The 22608-nt window shown below is 42.8% G+C and overlaps 1 protein-coding gene and 1 long non-coding RNA gene across 2 annotated transcripts in view; both read left to right on the top strand.

The window, feature by feature from the left end:
• The window catches only part of LOC138947781 (dual 3',5'-cyclic-AMP and -GMP phosphodiesterase 11A-like), a 53105-nt gene extending 39037 nt beyond the window's left edge, over positions 1-14068 (top strand). Inside the window, exons 7-16 of the mRNA XM_070319346.1 lie at positions 119-169; positions 1928-2074; positions 3099-3206; positions 6595-6704; positions 8152-8242; positions 9480-9580; positions 9734-9875; positions 11327-11401; positions 12409-12492; positions 13706-14068. Coding sequence (XP_070175447.1) covers positions 119-169; positions 1928-2074; positions 3099-3206; positions 6595-6704; positions 8152-8242; positions 9480-9580; positions 9734-9875; positions 11327-11401; positions 12409-12492; positions 13706-13831 — 1035 coding nt within the window. The 3' untranslated portion in view covers positions 13832-14068. The remainder of the gene's footprint in view (positions 1-118; positions 170-1927; positions 2075-3098; positions 3207-6594; positions 6705-8151; positions 8243-9479; positions 9581-9733; positions 9876-11326; positions 11402-12408; positions 12493-13705) is intronic.
• A 154-nt stretch (positions 14069-14222) lies between these two features.
• On the top strand, positions 14223-17696 carry LOC138947771 (uncharacterized). Its single transcript, XR_011449788.1, has 2 exons — positions 14223-16225; positions 16672-17696. It is a non-coding gene; the product is annotated as an uncharacterized lncRNA (long non-coding RNA).
• Positions 17697-22608: the final 4912 nt, after the last annotated feature.

Genomic DNA, 22608 nt, shown 5'->3' on the forward strand with positions numbered 1-22608 from the left:
GATTATTTCTCATTTATCCATGTATCCAAATGAAAACTGAAGAAAAACACTTGTCTTGGTCTGTCATTGGTATGCAGTATCACACTTAAGAAAACGCTTGTGGATACTTTTGTCGCAGGTGTTGTCTTACCACACCGCTGCATCATCTGACGAGGTCATCAGATTAAAGGTAAGTCCAATGCTTTTTATATTTAGTCAAGTTTTGACTAAATATTTTAACATCGAGGGGGAATCGAAACGAGGGTCGTGGTGTATGTGTGTGTGTCTGTCTGTCTGTGTGTGTGTGTAGAGCGATTCAGACTAAACTACTGGACCGCAGAAGTGCAGTGTCATCTTCCGAGGGTAGCCTACCGCAACGACCCGACATCCCTCCCTGGAGCGTCTGTAAAATCGACAAGTCTGGCAGCGGAACGAATTTCAGATGTGGATGGAGCAGCGAGTGCAGGGACGGGGCGGCGTGAGAGAACACCGGAACAAGGAACAGGTGTAAGGAAAAAAAAAAAAAAAAAAAAAAAAAAAAAAATACTGGACCGATCTTTATGAAATTTGACATGAGAGTTCCTGGGTATGATATCCCCGAACGTTTTTTTCATTTTTTTGATAAATGTCTTTGATGACGTCATATCCGGCTTTTCGTGAAAGTTGAGGCGGCACTGTCACGCCCTCATTTTTCAACCAAATTGGTTGAAATTTTGGTCAAGTAATCTTCGACGAAGCCCGGACTTCGGTATTGCATTTCAGCTTGGTGGCTTAAAAATTAATTAATGACTTTGGTCATTAAAATCTGAAAATTGTAAAAAACAATAAAAATTTATAAAACGATCCAAATTTACGTTTATCTTATTCTCCATCATTTTCTGATTCCAAAAACATATAAATATGTTATATTTGGATTAAAAACAAGCTCTGAAAATTAAATATATAAAAATTATTATCAAAATTAAATTGTCGAAATCAATTTAAAAACACTTTCATCTTATTCCTTGTCGGTTCCTGATTCCAAAAACATATTGATATGATATGTTTGGATTAAAAACACGCTCAGAAAGTTAAAACAAAGAGAGGTACAGAAAAGCGTGCTATCCTTCTTAGCGCAACTACTCTTCTTGTCAATTTCACTGCCTTTGCCATGAGCGGTGGACTGACGATGCTACGAGTATACGGTCTAGCTGAAAAATGGCATTGCGTTCAGTTTCATTCTGTGAGTTCGACAGCTACTTGACTAAATATTGTATTTTCGCCTTACGCGACTTGTTTTTCTTGTCTGATCTAAACTAAGATCATTATGATCCTTCCGCATCTTCATGTTCATTTCTTTGTCATATTCACATTGTGTGGTTTACTTTTTCTTCCTTTCGTCAATAAATTATTTGACTGAATTCGATTTTTAGGACTTGGAATTTGAGAAGGAGCCGAGGGTCTTTGAGTGTAAGTGTGTGTGTGTGTGTGTGTGTGTGTGTGTGTGTGTGTGTGTGCGTGTGTGTGAGTGTGTGTGTGTGTGTGTGTGTGTGCGACTCAGTGTGTATGTTGGAGTACAGTGATTCCAATAAAACAGATGTCTAGAAAACTTTATATATGGATTTTTTCCACATGACATCCTTAAATTTTTTCTATTTTGTCCCCACGAAATGTGTTTGATGGCGTCAAGGAGACCTGAGGGGGCATTGTGTCGATCGCTTTAAAAAGAAAAATGAAAAGTCATTGAAATGTTTTCATTCGGTCTGGAATCATATGATTGCTTTTAATACATTATTGCATCCCCCTAGTATAGCCGTGATGGTGTCCATCGTCATTGTAATTGCATAATCACGTGATTTCTTCCGTCCTAATGGCATGTGGCGTCATTGATATTGCATAATCAAGTGACTTCTCCAGTCCTAATGGCGTGTGGCGTCATTGTTATTGCATAATCACGTGACTTCTGCAGTCCCAGCGTGTCCCCGAGACGTGGGAGTGGCGGCTGGCGGAGCTCAACTTCAACGACTTCAGCCTGGACAAGGACCAGATGATGGTGGCTGCTGCACGCATCTTCATGGACCTGGGGCTCATCAAGAAGCTCAGATTGGACCTTGAGGTCAGCCCTTAGTCCTTGTTGTTGTTGTTGTTGTCGTGGTGGTGGTGGTGGTGGTGGTGGTGGTTGTTTTTGATGTTGTTGTTGTTGCTGTTTTTGCTGTTGTTGTTGTTAATGGCGGCAATGGTGGAGGTGACGACAACAGATTGTGGTGGCAGCCAGCCGTGTCTTTAAGGACAAAAGGGCATTACAAACAAAACAACTCTTGAGGAGAGTAACAGGATGAGAGTTGTTTTTTACATTCAGTCAAGTTTGATAGCTGTTGTTCACGTTTGTTACTTTCTCAGCTCTCACCTGCCATTATTATAATATTTGGCTATTGTAGGAGTTTTATATCTCTTTTTTTTTTGGCTGGTGTATGGCGATATAATGCCTCTGCGTTGTTGTTGTTATTGTGCAGGACGGGCGCTGTGGCGGGGTGGTAAGACGTCGGCCTTTTAATCGGAAGGTCGAGGGTTCGAATCCCGGTCGCGGCCGCCTGGTGGGTTAAGTGTGGAGATTTTTCCGATCTCCCAGGTCAACTTATGTGCAGACCTGCTAGTGGCTTATCCCCCTTCGTGTGTACACGCAAGCACAAGACCAAGTGCGCACGGAAAAGATCCTGTAATCCATGTCAGAGTTCGGTGGGTTATAGAAACACGAAAATATCCAGCATGCTTCCTCCGAAAGCGGCGTATGGCTGCCTTAATGGCGGGGTAAAAACGGTCATACACGTAAAATTCCACTCGTGCAAAAAACACGAGTGTACGTGGGAGTTTCAGCCCACGAACGCAGAAGAAGAAGAAGAAGAAGAAGTTATTGTGCTGGCAGGGACGGCGATGGTGGTGTACTGTTGTGTTTCTCAGAGTAACACATGAAGACGTACGAACGCTGGTTCCTTCTTCGAAGTGTGGACGCGTGATAGGTAACCGAGACATAAACAAGCGATTTATTCTGTTACACTCAATTACTGTCTTCATGTGCGTCGGAGTACGTGTTGGTGTGACGTCATGTTGGTGTGACGTCATGTTGATGTGACGTGTTTCAGACGGTGTACCGGTGGCTGCTGACGGTGCGACGTAACTACCGTAACGTGGCCTACCACAACTGGGGTCACGCCTTCAACGTCTGCCAGGTCATGTTCGCCACCATGATGGTGAGAAACGTACACCTCTCTAATCTTGAACTTTAGTGTATTAAATTCGTAGCTCAGAATCCAGTGGCATTCTTTTATTATTTTTGATACAAGTCGGGCTGTAATCAAACCAAAGAATATTTGTCGTGAAATTAATTGAAGGATTGAGCTCCAACCTTAAGCACAATTAATTAATTTGTTTGTTTGATCGACGAAAATGACACGAGAATGGCTACGTTGTCTACCATGGGACATCACTAGGGCAACGGGAGTTGCATCCCCTGTCACAGCTTAGGATAATTCCTTCTTTGATGCATGTAAACGAAATGCATTCCGAGCATTCGTACAGTTCATTCCGTGACTCTAAAGGAATCTTAAATGACTTGTTATGCTTACAAGTGCAGGTTCTGCAAATTTGGAGGCTTGAATGCCTTTGAATTGTGAGCTATGAATTTAACACACTCAAGTTCAAGATGACCCCTCTCTTCTTGGCCTCGTCTTGTCTGTCAAGCCTGTCCTGAATTTCTACAGCAGAAGTGACGAATTTCCCGAGACAAACTTCATTCTAGAAATCCTTTATCAGTCCTTCCGAAGACAAACCAAAGAAGTGACAGATTATTTTTTTAAAAGTGACGCCACTATTCGTGTTATGACTTCCTCTCTGACTATTTGTGTGTGCTTATGACGTCAGAGATTTCACTCTGGCAGAAAGGGTCAAGAAGAGACGTCTTTGTTTAAGTCAGTATCGTTTTTCATTCATTGGCACTGTATTTTGGTAAAAAGACTTCGCGAAATCCTCACGAAGTCACATTCGGGCTTAATTTAAGGCTGTCATTAATTGGGCGAAGTCGACTTCGCGTAGTCTCCTTCACGAGCCTCCTTCACGAGCCTCCTTCACGAGCCTCCTTCACGAGTCTCCTTCACGAGTCTCCTTCACGAGCCTCCTTCACGAGTCTCCTTCACGAGTCTCCTTCACGAGTCTCCTTCACGAGCCTCTTTCACGAGCCTCCTTCACGAGCCTCCTTCACGAGTCTCCTTCACGAGCCTCCTTCACGAGCCTCCTTCACGAGCCTCCTTCACGAGTCTCCTTCACGAGCCTCCTTCACGAGCCTCCTTCACGAGCCTCCTTCACGAGCCTCCTTCACGAGCCTCCTTCACGAGCCTCACCGCGCGACGTTTTGGCACTAAATGTTTGGTAAACAGATTTCGCGATTTTCTTTCGAAGTCAACTTCGGGCTCAATTAAATACAGGCCTCCATGACGACATAGAGCTAACTATTCAGATAGACATTCAGAAATCAACTGTCTCAGCATTCACCTACAGGCTCATATTGATATACACATGTTTGTTGTTGATGTCTGTTATCATTTCTTAACAATCAGCATTTTGGATATAACTCATGTTATTAAGTTGTGTTTTTCCCGTAATTTTCCTACCTTTTTGTATCCTCCTTGGGGTTTCAGAAGTAAATTTTGCCTTGCCTTGTCTTGCCTTGCCTTGCCTTGCCCTGTCTTGCCTTGCCTTGCCTTGTCATGTTCTGCTTTGCCTTGCAGTAATACAAGGCATGGTGAATGTAGAATGTTCGATACAGGGTAGGCGGCTGTACGGAAAGCTGTATTGAAGATTAAGGAAGTAAGGAGGGAGATAAGAGAGCCGGGAGGGTGTGAGAGAGGATTGATGTAAATCAATAAAGTAGCGCAAGATGTTATTAACGTATAATCAGCCCAAGGGGCAGCCTGTATTTTCCCACAGCATCACCTCTTGCCGTCTCGCCCAGAGGGCCATAGCGGGGATGTGATTGTCAGGTCACAGAGGTCGTGCAAAACCGTCAGGTTGTCCTCATTCTTCGAGATAGCAAAAATACTTTGCCAAAAAAATCATTATTTAATTGTATGACACAATTGTTTGTACCTGTAGTTTTATTTGCACCTTTCTATGACCTTGCAAATAGTTGATATGCCCCTACGCTTGGTGCAACGGTTGACATTTTGATAAAGCCATGCTTTTTTTTCCGCCAACACAAAAACAACGAGACAGAATTTATTTGTGAATTAATTAAAATTCGATAGCACTTACAACCTCACCAAGAGCCCCATCCCAGCACCTAAATATCAGTCCTCTGGCAAGCAGCAGACAGTCCTTGAACAAGGGCACAGACTGGAATGACAGGAAAAGGAGACAGGGCAGACTGGAGGACCTTTTTTGCGGAGGTCGAGAGTCGGAAAGGCGTCCAGATAATTACAGACTAAGAGTCCATAATTATAGGTCTGACCGAGCCTAAGTTGACGTGTACTACTGGATCCTTACTTAGGTTTCACCTCACAGACGACATCACCGAGACTCTGAATGCCGCGTGAGAAAGGTCAGGGCTTAGAGAGTAACGTGGTAGCCGATGGCTGGATTACGCACACATAACCTGCGTTACAGTATAGGGGGATGGTGCAACACTGGATTGTCATCTGCCAATACTGTGGCTACATACCTGGAGGGGTATTCATAAGACCTTATTAGAGGCACTTGACCGTATGGTGGCGCTGTTTGAGTTGGCCGCTAAAGCCGCTTCAAATGTCCCACTCTTCATGCATTGGCCTCCTGACCAGTGCATTCATCGCTTCTGAAACACACGTATTAGTCCTCTTCTTTTCTTTATATTGAGCTGGCTCTTTGCAACCAACACACCTCATTGCTCACTATCGTCTGTCATTTCACATGTTTGCACTAGATTACACTGTTCATGTTCTTAGAAATAGTCTATGAAGTGGAATATTAGAATGCAAGGGTTGAATCTCCACAACTATTTGAAAGGCTTTGATCACAAGAGCACAGAGATTTATGCGTCGCTGACTTCGAAATACATTTAAAGATAAAGTAGAAAAGTATCCATAGACCTAAATAATTAGTATCATTTGTTGTCATTTGAAGTACGAGTGTCAAAACAGTGCATGTTTCTGTTGAGTCCATCGAGGATTTTATGTCTGTCGTAAAGATATCCCAACATATATAGTTGAATGGTAGGCTGGACGTGTCCTAATATGTCCTACAGACAGTGTGTCGTGCAGATGTGCTATGATGCATTGCACCGCACAAACGTGTCACACAGACGTGTCCATGATTTGACATGCAAGTGTGTCATGATGTGTCTAACAGAAGTGCAACACACGAAAACAGCTGACAGAGAACGAGATCATCGCCATGATAGTGGGCTGTCTGTGTCAAGATGTTGTATCGTGATGTGTTATACACATGTGTCATGATGTTTCAGAAAGCGTGTCATAATGTGTCTTACAGAAGTGCAACACACGGAAACAGCTGACGGAGAACGAGATGATCGCCATGATAGTGGGCTGTCTGTGTCACACGTACATGTGTCATGATGTTTCAGAAAGCGTGTCATAATGTGTCTAACAGAAGTGCAACACACGAAAACAGCTGACGGAGAACGAGATCATCGCCATGATAGTGGGCTGTCTGTGTCATGACCTGGACCATAGGGGCACCAACAACGCGTTTCAACACAAGTAAGCGCTTTTTTCCGCTTTGCCTGACACTTCTGTCAACTTAGGAAATGGTGTTTACTTTCCCTCACGGACTAGAGAGACAGCGAGAGAAAGAGAGACACACAGAGACACAGAGACAGAGATAATTGAATTGAATTGAACTGTATTTTACAAGGATGAAAATGTAAGGCTATACCTTTTCTTACAATCTGTCCTTGGCAGAGAGAGAGAGAAAGAGAGAGAGAGAGAGAGAGAGGGGGGGAGAGAGACAGACAGACAGACAGACAGACAGAGAGAACTGAATTGAATTGAACTTTATTTTACAAGGATTAAAATTTAAGGCTATACCTTTTCTTACAATCAGTCCTTGGCAGAGAAAGAGAGAGAGAGAGAGAGAGAGAGAGAGAGAGAGAGAGAGAGAGAGAGAGAGAGGGAGAGGGGGGAAGAGAAAGATTTCAGCAGTGCATAACGTCACAAACACCATGGAAAGAACTAGAAACAGATAGTGCATGTGAGAGGGTTTGAAGAGAGAGAGAGAGAGAGAGAGAGAGAGAGAGAGAGAGAGAGACAGACAGACAGACAGACAGACAGACAGACAGACAGACAGACAGACAGACAGACAGACAGACAAACAAAAAGACAGACACAGGGAAGGAAACACACACAAAGTTATGTATCCCAACTTCGCATGACCATAGAAAAATCAGGGAGTTATTAACATGTTAATAAGACTTATCCCCTGAGGGAAAAAGAGGATATTACAGATCGACACTGTACCTGCTTCAGACGACACGGCTTCTATCAAAGCATGCCTGAGGAAGCTAATACTTTTTGAGAGACTTGGAGGAAAGTTAACACGTTTTGCAGTACATTTTCTTTACTCTGCAGCAATCTTAGCTTTGGGAAGCTGTCAGCCTGTATACATAAATAGTAATTATCGGACGATTGCTGACTAATCCTTTGCCAAAACAAAAATAAATTACACTTTTAGACCTTTTTTTCCAATCTTAATTCAAGATTTTATTCTCTATGTTTTATGTTCAAGTTGATTCAGCTCTCTCTCTCTCTCTCTCTCTCTCTCTCTCTCTCTCTCTCTCTCTCTCTCTCTCTCTCTCTCTCTCTCTCGTACCCTCTCTCTCTCTCTTACTCTCTCACACACACATACACATACACACTCTCTCTCTGTCTCTGTCTCTCTCTCTCTCTCTCTCTCTCTCTCTCTCTCTCTCTCTCTCTCTCTCTCTCTCTCTCTCGCTGTATGATTGTGTTTCTCTAAAATGTTGTTAGTGAGTTTTGACTCATCCCAGTTGTTGTTGTTGTTGTTGTTGTTGTTGTTGTTGTTGTTGTTCTTCTTCTTCTTCTTCTTCTTCTTCTTCTTCTTCTTCTTCTTCTTCTTCTTCTTCTTCTTCTTCTTCTTCTTCTTCTTGTTTTTGTTTCACACTTGTGTAATGTTGTGTTCCGTGCTCAGAACAAGTTCAGCGCTATGCCAGTTGTACGGGACCAAGGCAACGCTGGAACATCATCACTTCAACCATGCCATCATGATTCTCAACAGTGAGGTGAGTAACCTTGTAGTGTGTGTGTGTGTGTGTGTGTGTGTGTGTGTGTGTGTGTGTGTGTGTGTGTGTGTGTGTGTGTGTGGTGTGTTGTGTTGTGTTGTGTGTGTGTGTGTGTGTGTGTGTGTGTGTGTGTGTGTGTGTGTGTGGATCTGTCTTAGTCTTTGTCTGCATCTGTCTATCTGTGTCTTTCTGCCTCTTCGTGTTGACAATGTCCTTTTTTTTTTGGGGGGGGGGGGTGGCGGTGGATACGTTACGATCAGATCAGACCTATTCTTATTTTGGCATTTCCACTTGTTTGTTTGCTTGCTGGTGTGTTTTTCTTACCGAATATAGCCTTGCACTGTGTACTACCTGGCAGGTACACTGCAGTTATACTTCGTAAAGTCGTACGACGTGGCCGCATTCTTCAACAGACGAATTCCGAAAATAACTCTGTCTGGTCTGTAAGTGTCGTGAAAGAGTAACTCTCCTTTGACAATACGAGACACGCTTTCCCGCGTGACATTATACTCCAACCACTAGCGAGCGGCATGTTTTCACCCGTGGACAAGGACCATGTGTGGAGACACTCCCATCACTATAGTGATTGGTCTACACTGTCACGCGGGAAAGCGTGCTTCATATTTTCCAAGAGTAATCACTCTTTTACAACACATACACTCCAAAAGAGTTATTACCGAACATTGTCTTATTATGCGTAATATTGAGTGTTTCTTTTTATCAGGGTCACAACATCCTGGATACAAACCATGCAGAGTTATTTCCGAACATTGTCTTATGATACAAACCACAACCGCCCTGATATGGCCCTTCGTGGTCGGCTGGGCGTTAAGCAAACAAACAAACAGAAAAATACAAACCACACGAGTTATTTCCGAACGTTGTCTGATGATACGTTGTTGTGAGTGTGTAATCAGGGTCACAACATCCTGGATGCAAACCATACAGAGTTATTTCCGAACATTGTCTTATGATACAAACCATACGAGTTATTTCCGAACATTGTCTATGATACAAACCATACAGAGTTATTTCCGAACATTGTCTTATGATACAAACCATACAGAGTTATTTCCGAACATTGTCTTATGATACAAACCATACGAGTTATTTCCGAACATTTTCTAATGATACGTGTTAGTGCGTGTTTTATCAGGGTCGCAACATCCTGGATATAAGCCACACGAGTTATTTCCGAACATTGTCTAATGATACGTTGTTGTGTGTATGTAATCAGGGTCACAACATCCTGGCCAACCTGGGGTCAGAGGACTACGCTGATGTCATCAACTTGCTGAAACACTCCATCCTGGCTACCGACCTCTCGCTCCACATACAGTGCGTTTGTCTGCTTGTATTCTTGTCTGTCTGTATGTCTCTCTTACCGTCTATCGCTCTGTTCTAGCTGCTTTCTGGTAAAAAAACATTCTCGAGGTGTACAGCAAACAATTCTTCACACGCTTTTCAACGTAATTTGTGTGTTGTCCACAGACTTCGTGAGAAGTTCTTCTCCATGGTGGAGTCGGGCCAGAGGACATGGGACGACAGAGAGTCCAAGGAGATTTACCGCAGCATGCTGATGACTGCCAGTGACATTGCTGCCATCACCAAGCCGTGGGACGTACAGCGCAGGGTAAGGCTGGATGTTGTTGTTGGTGGTTGTGGTGGTGGTCGTGGTGGTGGTAAAGGTGGGATGGCAGGGAATCCAATGAGATTTACTGCAGCAAGCTGAAGAAAACCTGCCCTTGGCCACCATCACTTAACCCTTGGACTTACAGCGGAGGCAAGGCTGGTTGTTGTTGGTGGTAGTGGTGGTGCTGGTAGTGGTTGTGGTCGAGATGGAGGACTTGGGATGACAGGGAATCCAAGGAGATTTAACCCAGTATGACAAAAACAAACTGCCCTGGGCCACCTCTACTAAACAGGGCCGGACTAGGCGAAGAGGAGGGGGGGGGGGGGTTGCCAGTGGTGGCCCAGGGGGATGTCCCCCCTGGCGGCAGGGGCGGATCAGTTCATTTTATGACTGGTTTTTTTCAAAAGTATATTGTGAAGATATGGGTGTGAAGGCGCGAAGCGCCGAGCCGACGGCACGAAGCGCCTAGCTTGCTAGGGGGGTCCGGGGGCATGCTCCCCCGGAAAATTTTGAAAAAAGGATGCAAAATGGTGCAATCTGGTGCATTCTGAGGATGATCATTACCAGTTTCAGGCAGCAGATTTTGTCAAAAAAGATTACCCCAAAAATGGAAACTCAATGTAAAATAAAGAAATGCATACCTCATTCAATATTTTTATTTTTTGGCTGGGGGGGGGGGGAGGGGTCCGGAAACCCTAGAACCCACCCACCCCCCCCTCGTTGTGGGGGTCAGGGGGCAAAGCCCCCTGAAGCTGACGGGTAGGTCATATTCTGAGATAGGAAAATGGTCGCTCCTTGCATGAAACGGCATAAAATAAGCAATAATTAAAAAAAAATTAAATAAGTAAGGTACATGTTTAGGCTAGGGGGGGGGGGTTGCGCAACCCCCATAACCCCCCCGGTAGTCCGGCCCTGCTAAACCCTTGGACTTAGAGCGAAGATAAGGTTGGTTGTTGTAGTTGATGGTTTTGATGGAGGTTGTGGTGGTTGTCGAGGTGGATGACTTGGGATGACTGGGAATTCAAGGAGATTGAACGCAGTATGCTGAAGAAAACCCTGCAACTGGGCCACCATCACTAAACCCTGGGACGCACAGCGCAGGGAGATGCTGCTTCTTCTTCTGTCGTGGTATTGCTTGTGTTCGAACCTTCCTCGCGCACCACAATACAATGCCCAACGTATACAACGTGGAGGGGGGTTAGTTTGCAAGTCTTAAAATAGAAGCAGCCGTCAATGAACGACAACCTTTACTGCTAATTCGAACTCTGATAAAATTGGTTTGTGGTCTTTCGGTTTGTGCATTTTTTTTATGTTGATGGTGATGGTAGTAGTGGTTGTGATGATGTTGGATTTTGTGACCGTATTTTGCATGCAAGTGTGAGTTTGAGAGAATATAAAGTTCCTGAAAAGAGCGGATAGCAATTGACCAGCGATGGATATGTGTGTTGCAGGCAGCGGACCTTGTGGTGACGGAGTTCTTTGACCAGGGCGACAAGGAGAAACACGTCCTCAAGCTGCAGCCACAGGTCTGTGATCACTTACACACATACACAGTTTGAACGATGCAAGCTTCTTCTTCTTCTGCGTTCATGGAATGAAACTTCCACGTTCACTAATGTTTTTGTGCGAGTGGGTTTTTACGTGTATGACCGTTTTTACCCCGCCATTTTGGCAGCCATACGCCGCTTTGGGGGGATGCATGCTTGTTATTTTCGTGTTTCTATAACCCACCTAACTCTGAATTACAGGATCTTTTCCGTGCGCACTTGGTCTTGTGCTTGCGTGTACCCACGAAGGGGAATAAGGCTCTAGCAGGTCTGCACATAAGTCATAAGTTGACCTGGGAGATCGGAAAAATCTCCACCAGGCGGCCACGGCCGGGATTTGAACTCACGACCTTCCGATTAGGAAGCCGATGTCTTATCCTCTACGCCACTGCGCCCGTCGTGGCGGTCGTTCGAACCCACGACCTTCCGCTTAGGAGGCTGGCGTCTTATCCACCATGCCACTGCACCCGTCGAACTATGCTAACAAGTTTCGGGTCAAATGTTTCTTTTACAGGGGTCACGTGAACCCTGAAGAAGAAATCTCTTATCCGAAAAATATGCCAGATAGCCAAGTTGTGTGTCTTTAATGGCAAAGGACGTTTAAACTAAACGACACGCATTGATGTTTTTGCACAGTTTAAATCATTCTTTGGTCATCGGTCACTGACAATAGAATATGAATTAACTGACCACATGTGTGGTGCCTTCATATCGTTAGTCAGATGAATACCCGCCGTGGTGGTCAAGTAACAACAAGATGGAATGGTCATCAGTCTAATCGTTTTCGTGTTTGGACAAAAAATAACAGACGATTGTGAACCTAGCGATATCATGCTGCAGTGAACATTATTGTAGTGAGAATCAAGCTAAGCAGTGCGTTGCAAGCTAGTAATGACTGGAGGCACTAACAAACATAAAAATGCATCTCACCTGAAACATTATAACCAAGGGCAAATTGTAACCTGCGTGTTGGTGTGTCACAACAGGCCTGTATGGACCGAGAGAAACAGGACGAGGTGGCCAAACTACAGATGTCATGGATTGACGGAATCTGTCTACCTCTCTATAAGGTATACATTCTCTTCTGTATGTTCGACACACGTCACAGCTCTTCAGTGCACGCGTGAGTGTGTGTGTGTGTGTGTGTGTGTGTGTGTGTGTGTGTGTGTGTGTGTGTGTGTGTGTGTGTGTGTTTTAGTGTGTGTGTGTTAGTGGGTGTGTGTTAGTGTGTGTGTGTGTGTGTGTGTATGTATGTGTGTGTGTGTGTGTGTGTGTGTGTGTGTGTGTGTGTGTGTTAGTGTGTGTGTGTTAGTGTGTGTGTTAATGTGTGTATGTGTGTGTGTGTGTGTGTGTGTGTGTTAGTGTGTGTGTGTTAGTGTGTGTGTTAGTGTGTGTATGTGTGTGTGTGTGTGTGTGTTAGTGTGTGTGTGTTAGTGTGTGTGTGTTAGTGTGTGTGTGTGTGTGTGTGTGTGTGTGTGTGGGGGGGTGGATGGGTGATTGGGTGCGTGCGTGCGTGTGTCGTACGTTTAAACATGACTGTGCTTGTCTTGATGGATTGATAACTTATTGAAATGACAAAAAGGTGATTAACTGTGGATAACTAGATGTATGTATCGTCTGTACTGTATAATATATATATATATAAACAGTATATACAAAAAAGAGAAAATTGTGCGCATATCTGATCAACTCACTGCTAAAATACAGGTGACTTTGTGTGAAAGTATGCTCCGCTCAATACTGCAACCGTGCTTGAACATTACTGTGTGTTATTCTTTGTCCTGGTGTGATAATAGACGATGTTCAGAAATAACTCCGCCGAGTTTGTATGGCCGGTTGTGAAAGAGTTACCTTTCCTTGCAAAACCTCTGCCAAATATTGGAGCGGCCAATCAGTAGCGAGGTGTCATTCGCAAAAACGTGGAGAGGACCACGTGTTTCCGTCACACCCCTCGCTAGTGATTGGTCCCTCGAATCAGTGTTTGGCAAAGGTTTTGCAAGGAAAGGGCACTCTCCCACTAGCCATACACACCCGAAGGAGTTATTTTCGGAATTCTTCTCTTATGGTAGTATGCTACACTGTGTGTTGTGTTATGGTAGTATGCTACACTGTATGTTGTCTTATGGTAGTATGCTACACTGTATGTTGTCTTATGGTAGTATGCTACACTGTGTGTTGTCTTATGGTAGTATGCTACACTGTATGTTGTCTTATGGTAGTATGCTACACTGTATGTTGTCTTATGGTAGTATGCTACACTGTGTGTTGTGTTGATCGTTACAGTCACTGGCCAAGATGGAGCCAGGCTTCAGACCCATGATGGACGGGGTGCTGAGCAACAGGGCACGCTGGGAACGACTGGACGCTGAGCGGCTCAGCCAACACGTCATACTGGAAACCGGAGTCTGAGCGGCGACTCGGCAGTGGTGTGGATTGTGTGCTGAGCAACAGGGCACGCTGAGCGGCTCAGCCAACACGCCATACTTGAGACCGGGGTCTGAGCGACTCAGCAGTGATGTGGATTGTGTGAGGAGGAGAGGGAAGTCTGACTCCGCTGGGACACAGTGTAGGGCAGAGAACTGCAGCGAGGCTGATATTTCTGTACGCTGGAGAGGGATGGGATAAGAGGGAAACATTGTGTGTGTGTGTGTGTGTGTGTGTGTGTGTGTGACAGTGTGTGTGTGTGTGTGTGTGTGTGTGTGTGTGTGTGTGTGTGTGTTTCGAGGGTGTGTGTGTGTGTGATATGTTTGTATGTGCAGGGCTGTACCAGGGGGAGGGGGAGATCTTGAGTTACGTTAGCCCCCCCCCCTCCCCCACATAACCAGCAAATGTATCTTTTTCTCAAGGAGAGACCGAAAAGACCCCTTTCAAATGCTAAATTTCATCAGCATCTTAGGCAAGCCCATGTACCCCTGCCTCATTTGGAAAGCCCCTCCTCATACCATAGGTCCTGCCCTGGTGTGTGTATGTGTGGTTTGGCGCGCGCGTGTGTGTGTGTCTGTGTGTGTGAATTCATTCTCGTGTGTATATGCGTCTCTGTGTCTGTCTATGCGTGCATGTGCATAGTACGAGAAGAACAGAGTGAAGAGCACTGATACGGAATGTGAATGGCTGACAGTTTTCCACACACAATGCTCAGTCAGTGACTTTCCTGGCAAGAGAACCCTGCACTTTCTTCACATCCGTACTTCCAGTGCACTACTCTAGTGTGTCACGTAGCGCCGTCTTCTATACACCCCGTGCCTAGCTATGCAGAACGTCACTTTTCTATTGGTTTGTGTTGGTGATATATTGGACGTTTTGTCTAACTAAAACTGTGTTTAGTTGTCAGTGATGGTGAGGCAATGTGAATGAGAAGATGCTTGACTTGGACTGTGGGCAGATATAAGTGTGTGTTAGACGATGCGAAGATGCTTGACTTGGACTGTGGGCAGATATAAGTGTGTGTTAGACGATGCGAAGATGCTTGACTTGGACTGTGGGCAGATATAAGTGTGTGTTAGACGATGCGAAGATGCTTGACTTGGACTGTGGGCAGATATAAGTGTGTTAGTCAGAGTTGAGAAGATACTTGACTTAGACTGTGGAAATATTTAAAGAGTGTTGGTTAGAGTTAAGCCGTTGCTTGACTTGGACTGTGATCAGATCTAAGTGTGTGTTAGACGATGATCAGATGCTTGACTTAAACTGTGGAAAGATATAAAGAGTGTTAATTGGTTAGAGTTAGGCAAAGGTTTGACTTAGACTGTGGAAAGATATAAAGAGTGTTGGTTAGAGTTGAGCAAATGCTTGACTTAGACTGTGGAAAGATATAAAGAGTATTGGTTAGACGATGACCAAATACTTAATTGACTTAGACTGTGGAAAGACATATATGGGAGTGTTAGACGATGAGCAGATAATTGACTTAGGCTGTGGACAAAGACTGTCGCTTCGACAGTCAGTAGGTACTTGATTGACTAAGACTTTTGAATTATGTGAGCGTGTTGGCCAAAGTTGGGTAGATATGAGAGTGCTGGATAGACGCAGAGCAGATACTCGAATTAAACTTTGGAAAGATATAGGATATGAGAGTGTTAGGCGATGAGCAGTTACTTAGACTGTGGGCAAATAAGAGAGTGTTGCTTCAACAGTGAGGAGTTACTTGACTGAGACGTTTGACACGTGTAAAAGTGTTGGTCAGAGTTGAGCAAATGCTGGACTCAAACTATGGAAACATATCCGAGTGATAGTTATAGACGATGAGCAGGTACTTGACTTACACTGTGAAAAGATATGACAGTGCTGTGGACTACCTGGGAGTTTCGGTCTGCTGACTTTGAGCAGTGGACACGCCGATCCTCGAGGGGTACGTCATAGTCTGCATGGCTGACGGCGTTGTAACAAAAACAACAACCACGGGTGTCTCAGCAAAGACAGAATTCGTAGCCCAAATCCGAAACAGATAGGGTGCTCATAGAAATCGTAACATTCAGTGTGATCATGAACTGAGAGTGTGAAACAAAGGCTGATGAGGTGGCACTCATGGTGCGTCAGTTGCCGTGTTTCGTACACTGAAGTGATCGACAGCAAGTTGCAGAGCCGAGTGTAACCATGAAGCAATCATAATGTGTTGTCAAAGTTCCATGTGTTTCCTTCTCTAATGCTGAAAAACTCCAGCGCAGGGGGGCCCTGTCTGCCATGGGCTTGGCAGAGCCTTTAGTCAACATGCTCAGATCACATGACTTGGACAGGGTTGAACCTGCGCGCAATGGGGAGGGGCACCTGGTTGTCCACTGAGAGGACCTGAACGTCCCTCCCAAGGTCACAGGGATATCAATCAATCAATCAATGACGCTTATATCGCGCATATTCCGTGGGTACAGTTCTAGGCGCTCTGCAGTGATGCCGTGTGAGATGAAATTTTATACGGCCAGTAGATTGCAGCCATTTCGGCGCATATTTACCTTTCACGGCCTATTATTCCAAGTCACACGGGTATAGGTAGACAATTATTAACTGTGCCTAAGCAATTTTGCCAGGAAAGACCCTTTTGTCAATCGTGGGATCTTTAACGTGCACACCCAATGTAGTGTACACGGGAGGAGGGTTCGGACACCGAAGAGAGTCTGCACACAAAGTTGACTCTGAAATAAATTTCCGCCGAACCTGGGATCGAACTCACGCTGACAGCGGCCAACTGAATACAAATCCAGCGCGCTACCAACTGAGCTATATCCCCGCCCATACACCTGAATGGCCCTCCCAAGGTCACAGGGATACACCTGAATGGCCCTCCCAAGGTCACAGGGGTAAAAAGTCAAAAATCAAGTCCACCGAGAGGACTCGTATGACTCTCCTGCTGTCCTGGTTTCAAGGGATAAAAAGTCGGGAATCATGTCCGCAAAAGCAGTGTTGACAATGAGAGTACCTGACTTAAACTTCGTCTACAAAATCGAAGTTAATTGTCCTTTCTTCTGTAGCATAAGGGCTGAAGACCAAGCAGTGTGTGCTATGAAAAGCAGTCATGCTTCAAGAAATACAATGTGGCATGATTATGCGTGGTGGTTTTCAGAGAAAAAGTCTGTTCAATATGGCAACAATGGTCCAAATATGTGTTAGGCCGCTCCACTGATTTCTGATTTTTTAAGAAATCGTATTTGTTATTTTTTCTGTGTTTGTACGTGCGTCAGTTTTTATTAAAGTGTTTTGGTATACCTATCATATGCGTCTGCCAGGGCGTAGGCCTGCGGGATATCCCTTGTCCATGTCTGATCCACGTAAATCGAAAACAAGCAAATAAATAAAGATAAGCACAAACAGAGACACAAACAAGCCAACAACAAACAAACAAAAACATCCTGTAAAATACAGCAAAAACAAGTACATTTTGGGAGGGAGTGGCAAAAATCATGTATGTGGCAAATCGTGCATGTCAGTGGCAAAAAAATACTTGTCACAAAATGGTTATTGGAGCACTCTAGATGAGTATACTTTTCATCGTTTGTGATCAGGAAAGATTCTTGAAGGAAAGTAGCTAGCGCCTTGGGCAGTTAGGGTAGGTGATATCGTGTTGTCTTTAATACAGGTTTGGTCGTGTGCAGATTGTATGCAGTGGATATAAGGCCAAATACAAATGTATGTTGGTTTAGGGTAACGCGACCGACCCTATTTTTTCCTCCGACCCTAACACTTTTTTTTCATTTCTAAAAAAAACCAAAAAAACTGTTGGCACATTTTGCGAACCATACTGAGGCTAAGGGAAGTAACCTCCTTTAAAATCGACTAAATTATTTTTAAAAAAATTAAATGATAAAAAGCTGATCTATCGACCCTATCTTTTTTGGTCCGTTACCCTAAACCAACATATCTTTTTATTTGGCCTAATGACTGAAATGCAAAAACATTTGTGATCCAAAAGTCGACTTTTTTTGTCATCTCATTAGCAAGTACATCATATGGGTTAAATGGTGGCCAGACCTGTGTGATAGCGGTGATTTTGTTTTCTATATGTGCCAGTCAGTGTTTTGGTTTTGCTGATGGCTTGTGTGTTGTTGTCTTGAATTGTTAGATACATGTGAACCTTTTCCTAACAACTTGAATTAAAATGTAAAATGTCAAGATGCCAACACTGAACATGTGATGAGCCAATGCAATTATAAATGTTTTCCGATTTTTGCTTGCTTGTTGTCTGTTCTTTCTCTAGCACTTTTTGCCACACATTGTTGAAGGTATTATTGTTCTAACTCTTGTTTCTATCATCATTAATAACGTTTGTCACAGTATTAGTACTATTTATGAGGGTAGAGTGCACCAAGTTGTATTTTATTAAAGTGGCTGAACTGAAATAGGCTCCTTTAGTTACCATCAACGGTTGCTAAATAGAGGAATATACTAAACGAAAAAATGTGTTATATATTTGAGCTTGTGAATATTTCTCGACACAGTTCCGTTTCCATCACAATATTAAGGAGGAGCGCAATAGACAAAAGAAAGCAACAACAAAATAATAACAAGACAACAACAACAACAAAAGACAAACAGCAGCGAAAGGCAACACCAACAACAACAACAATAAAAGACAACAACAACAAACAACAACAAAAGAAAATAACAAAGTATCAGGTGCAGAAGAAAAAACCAACGACAACCAAAACTAATTTATAAGCAAACAGTTCTTCAAAAAATAATTGTCAGTTCGATTTTACGAATTGTTTTGTGAGTGCTTACTTTCTCTAAATAATTGTTAACCTTCTATGATTTGTGCCGCTGTTGTGTATTGATCTGTTGATCGATTGATTGCCATGGTAGAATTGATCAGACTTGTACACAGACCAGGGGATGTAACCGGCACATTTTCAAGACAACCGTGCAGCACTGGTTACGACAGAGTTGCACACCTTTTCAGTGGTTCCATTGTTCCTTTCGTAAATTATTGTTTATTACTAATGTATGCTTCATTATGATAATGAAGAATCGCATCACTTTATTGTCTACTATCATGCAATAGTATTCGTTTCTGTTCCTTGCAGCACTTCCAGTGAATGTTTGGAAACATTTCAGAAAAAAACACCTGATTACAAAAACGATCCACTTTACGAATTGTTTCACCACGTCCGATCTTTTTGTCAGCGTCTGCTGAAAATTAGCATCATTTTGCGATAGTTATTCGTTATTATAACATTTGCTTTATTTTAAATGCAGGTGCAGGTGCAGTTCCTTGACGAATTTGTTTTACGAAATATTACTAACTGGCAAAATACGATATTTCTCTATTAATCATGTTGCTAATGTCTCATACATGTTCTACAAATTAATTTTGTGATCTCATAATCACATTACATATACACATCGATAAAACAAAAAGAAGTTCAGAAAGAAAACGACGATATTAATAAATAAAAACATCATACAAATCAATTAATATAATTGTATTGATACAAAAAAAAACGTATAACAAAACTGTTACACAAAATTTAAAAAAATAAGATAAGTAAAACAGTAAATACATGAATAAAGACTCATGACGAAAACTCACAATTAACAAGAAGAGCAAACGCTCGATCGAGTCACTTTCGCAGTTCTGAATATTATATGAGGCATCAGATGGACAGGAAGAAATTGCTATTCACAACACAATGAGTCACGTTCACATAAAATTTGAGCCCGGTCACTTTTATAGTTTCCGAGAAAAGCCCAACGTTAAGTTGTGTGTTGCCGAACAGAAAAGGCTAGTTATCTCCCTTGTTTTTCTGATAACGTTCGTAAAAGGCTACAGATGTAAATACTTTGATGTAAAGAATAATCCTACAAAGTTTCAATCACATCCGATGAACTTTGTCAAAGATATAAAATGTCTAATTTTTCCTTTGACGCTGACCTGTGACCTTGAAAAAGGTCAAAGGTCAACAAAACCATCGTTAAAGTAGAGGTCATTGGAGGTCACGACTAAACAAAATATGAGCCCGATCGCTTTGATAGTTTCCGAGAAAAGATATAAAATGTCTAATTTTTCCTTTGACGCTGACCTGTGACCTTGAAAAAGGTCAAAGGTCAACGAAACCATCGTTAAAGTGTAGAGGTCATTGGAGGTCACGACTAAACAAAATATGAGCCCGATCGCTTTGATAGTTTCCGAGAAAAGTCCAACGTTAAGGTGGTGTCTACGGACGGCCGGCCGGACGGCCGGCCGGACAGACTAACACTGACCGATTACATAGAGTCACTTTTTCTCAAGTGACTCAAAAACATTACTGAAGTTGGTGTGTACTCTGAAAGCGGCGTATGGCTGCCTAAAATGGCGGGGTAAAAACTGTCATACACGTAAAAAAAAAACACACGAGTGTACGTGGGAGAAGAAGAAGAAGGTGTGTACTAAAAGCAAAGAGACAATAGCGACAAAATAAAATCAAATCGAAGTATTCTGATTATTATTTGATTATTTTATTTCTGATTGTGTTCTTTACTGTGATTAAGTTATGGATTAGAACATGTATGTATGTGTTTGTTATGCTCTTATGTACTTTAAACAGAAGACAAAACCGTTTCGTATTTTCTTTATGTAGTTTTAACGTGCGGGTCAAAAGAAACAAGATCAAGCTCTCAATATGAAGAGTGCGCAAGAGGCATGTTTGTAGAGCATACAAAAACACAAAAGTTTAGCGATAATATTTTGTTGTGTTTCCCTTTACTAATACTCATGTGCATGTATTTAATTTCCTTCAAGATTATCTGTGTGTGTGTGTGTGTGTGTGTGTGTGTGTGTGTGTGTGTGTGTGTGTGTGTGTGTGTGTGAGAGAAAGGGAGAGAAAGAGGGAGAGAGAGAGAGACAATTAATTTATCTCATTTTCCCGCAAATAGAATTTTGCTGTGAATTACTCAATAAAATACTTTCACCCCAGGACCAACAAGGTTGTTATTGATGAATTGTGATAAAACTTTAAAAAGTGTACAAAACAATACAACCCACAAAAATGCTGATAACTTATACATCTGTTGACCGAATTACTTCACACGGCATAAATAAATCCCTGCGCCTTGAATATGTGCGCGATATAAATTGCATAAAAAAAATTTTTTTTTTAAATCCCTGCGCTTAGAACTGTACCCACGGAATACGCGTGATATAAACCTCATATTGATTGATTGATATTTGTGACCCTCCACCACGGAATGAGTCGCATGTTACCTTTTCATATTTTTACATTTTCTTAGTTTTTTTTATTCTCTATCCAGTGGTGAAAACCGTTTTAGAAAAGATTGAACACTTTTCGAGTTATAAGCCTGTGACTATGGTGATCCTCACACTGTTACTAGACACCCCCCGGACTTATATTCTGCCGCGTGAGGTGACATGCGACTCATTTCGTGGTGGAGGGTCACATTTGGTGTACATTAACTTCACCTTAAGTCAATCCCCGAATTTGGAAACTTTTTTTTAATTTGCACAAACGTCAGACCATTAATTGACCTACAAACTTGCCACTCTATGGACTGGTCATTCAATAGCTAACTGTAGTTAATGTACACCATAGTAAGTAATTCCGCCAACAGATGTAAAAGCAATTAACATTTTTGTAGGTTGCATTTTTTGATGGCCACCCGGTATGTTACATCTGTTTTTATATAGTTATATTGTTGTAACAAGTAAATAACTGATTCATAATGCAGAATTTCTCTGGAGCTAGCCCTTTGTGATCTCATGTGTACCCATAGCTGTGGTTATTGTACTGTTCAGAGAGTTGTTACTCAAGCTATAAAAAATGACGGCATAATTTGTTTCCTATTGCAAAGGAAAAACAAGGTTGTTAATAAAATGTTGCCATAGACTATATCTGTGTGTGTGTGTGTGAGTGTGTGTGTGTGTGCGAGTGCTGTGTGTGTGGGTGAGAGTGTGTGTGTGCTGTGTGTGTGTGTGTGCTGTGTGTGTGTGTGTGAGTGTGTGTGAGTGTGTGTGTGTGTGTGTGTGTGAATGTGTGTGAGTGTGCGTGTGTGTGTGTGTGTGTATGTGTGTGTGTGTGTATGTGTGTGTGTGTGTGTGAGTGTGTGTGTGCTGTGGCTTTTTGTCTGTCTGTTTACCTCTGCCTGACTGGGGAAAAGAATTCCACACACAGGGGAAAAAAACACACACATCATACCACCTTATCTCTGAGAACAGAGCATATTTATTTTGAATATGTTGAAAGACTGACAATTCCACTTTTCTCTTCAGCTGTTTTTGGATTTCAGTTTCGCAGGCAAAAAAGTTTTCCGAGATGGGTTTATTTAAAAAAATATATATTACCGCAGATATATATTACATGCACTGTCAAAAGATTGTAAATGATGGTAAAAAACATATTGGTCTCATAAAAATTGCACTGACAGATGCTGCACATATTCATTAACATTTGCATAATTTAACATTCGCATGTGTCACATGACAAAGGCACATATCTGAAAAACACACGAGTGAAGCTAGGAAGAAGCGTTTCACGGGGAAATCTCGCCGCGAGGAAGCCTAGGATTGTACCAGAGTAGGTGATTGGCCCTGTTGAGGCGCTCGCCATTGCGAGAAGTCATTAAGGCGGCTGCACAGCTGCTAATCCCATTGGATGTTTTTGGCTGTTCACAGACCATTGCAGACGACTCTCAATCAATCAATATCAATCAATATGAGGCTTATATCGCGCGTATTCCGTGGGTACAGTTCTAAGCGCAGGGATTTA

This window comes from Littorina saxatilis, linkage group LG14, assembly GCF_037325665.1.
Source record: "Littorina saxatilis isolate snail1 linkage group LG14, US_GU_Lsax_2.0, whole genome shotgun sequence".
Classification (NCBI taxonomy): Eukaryota; Metazoa; Mollusca; class Gastropoda; order Littorinimorpha; family Littorinidae; genus Littorina; species Littorina saxatilis.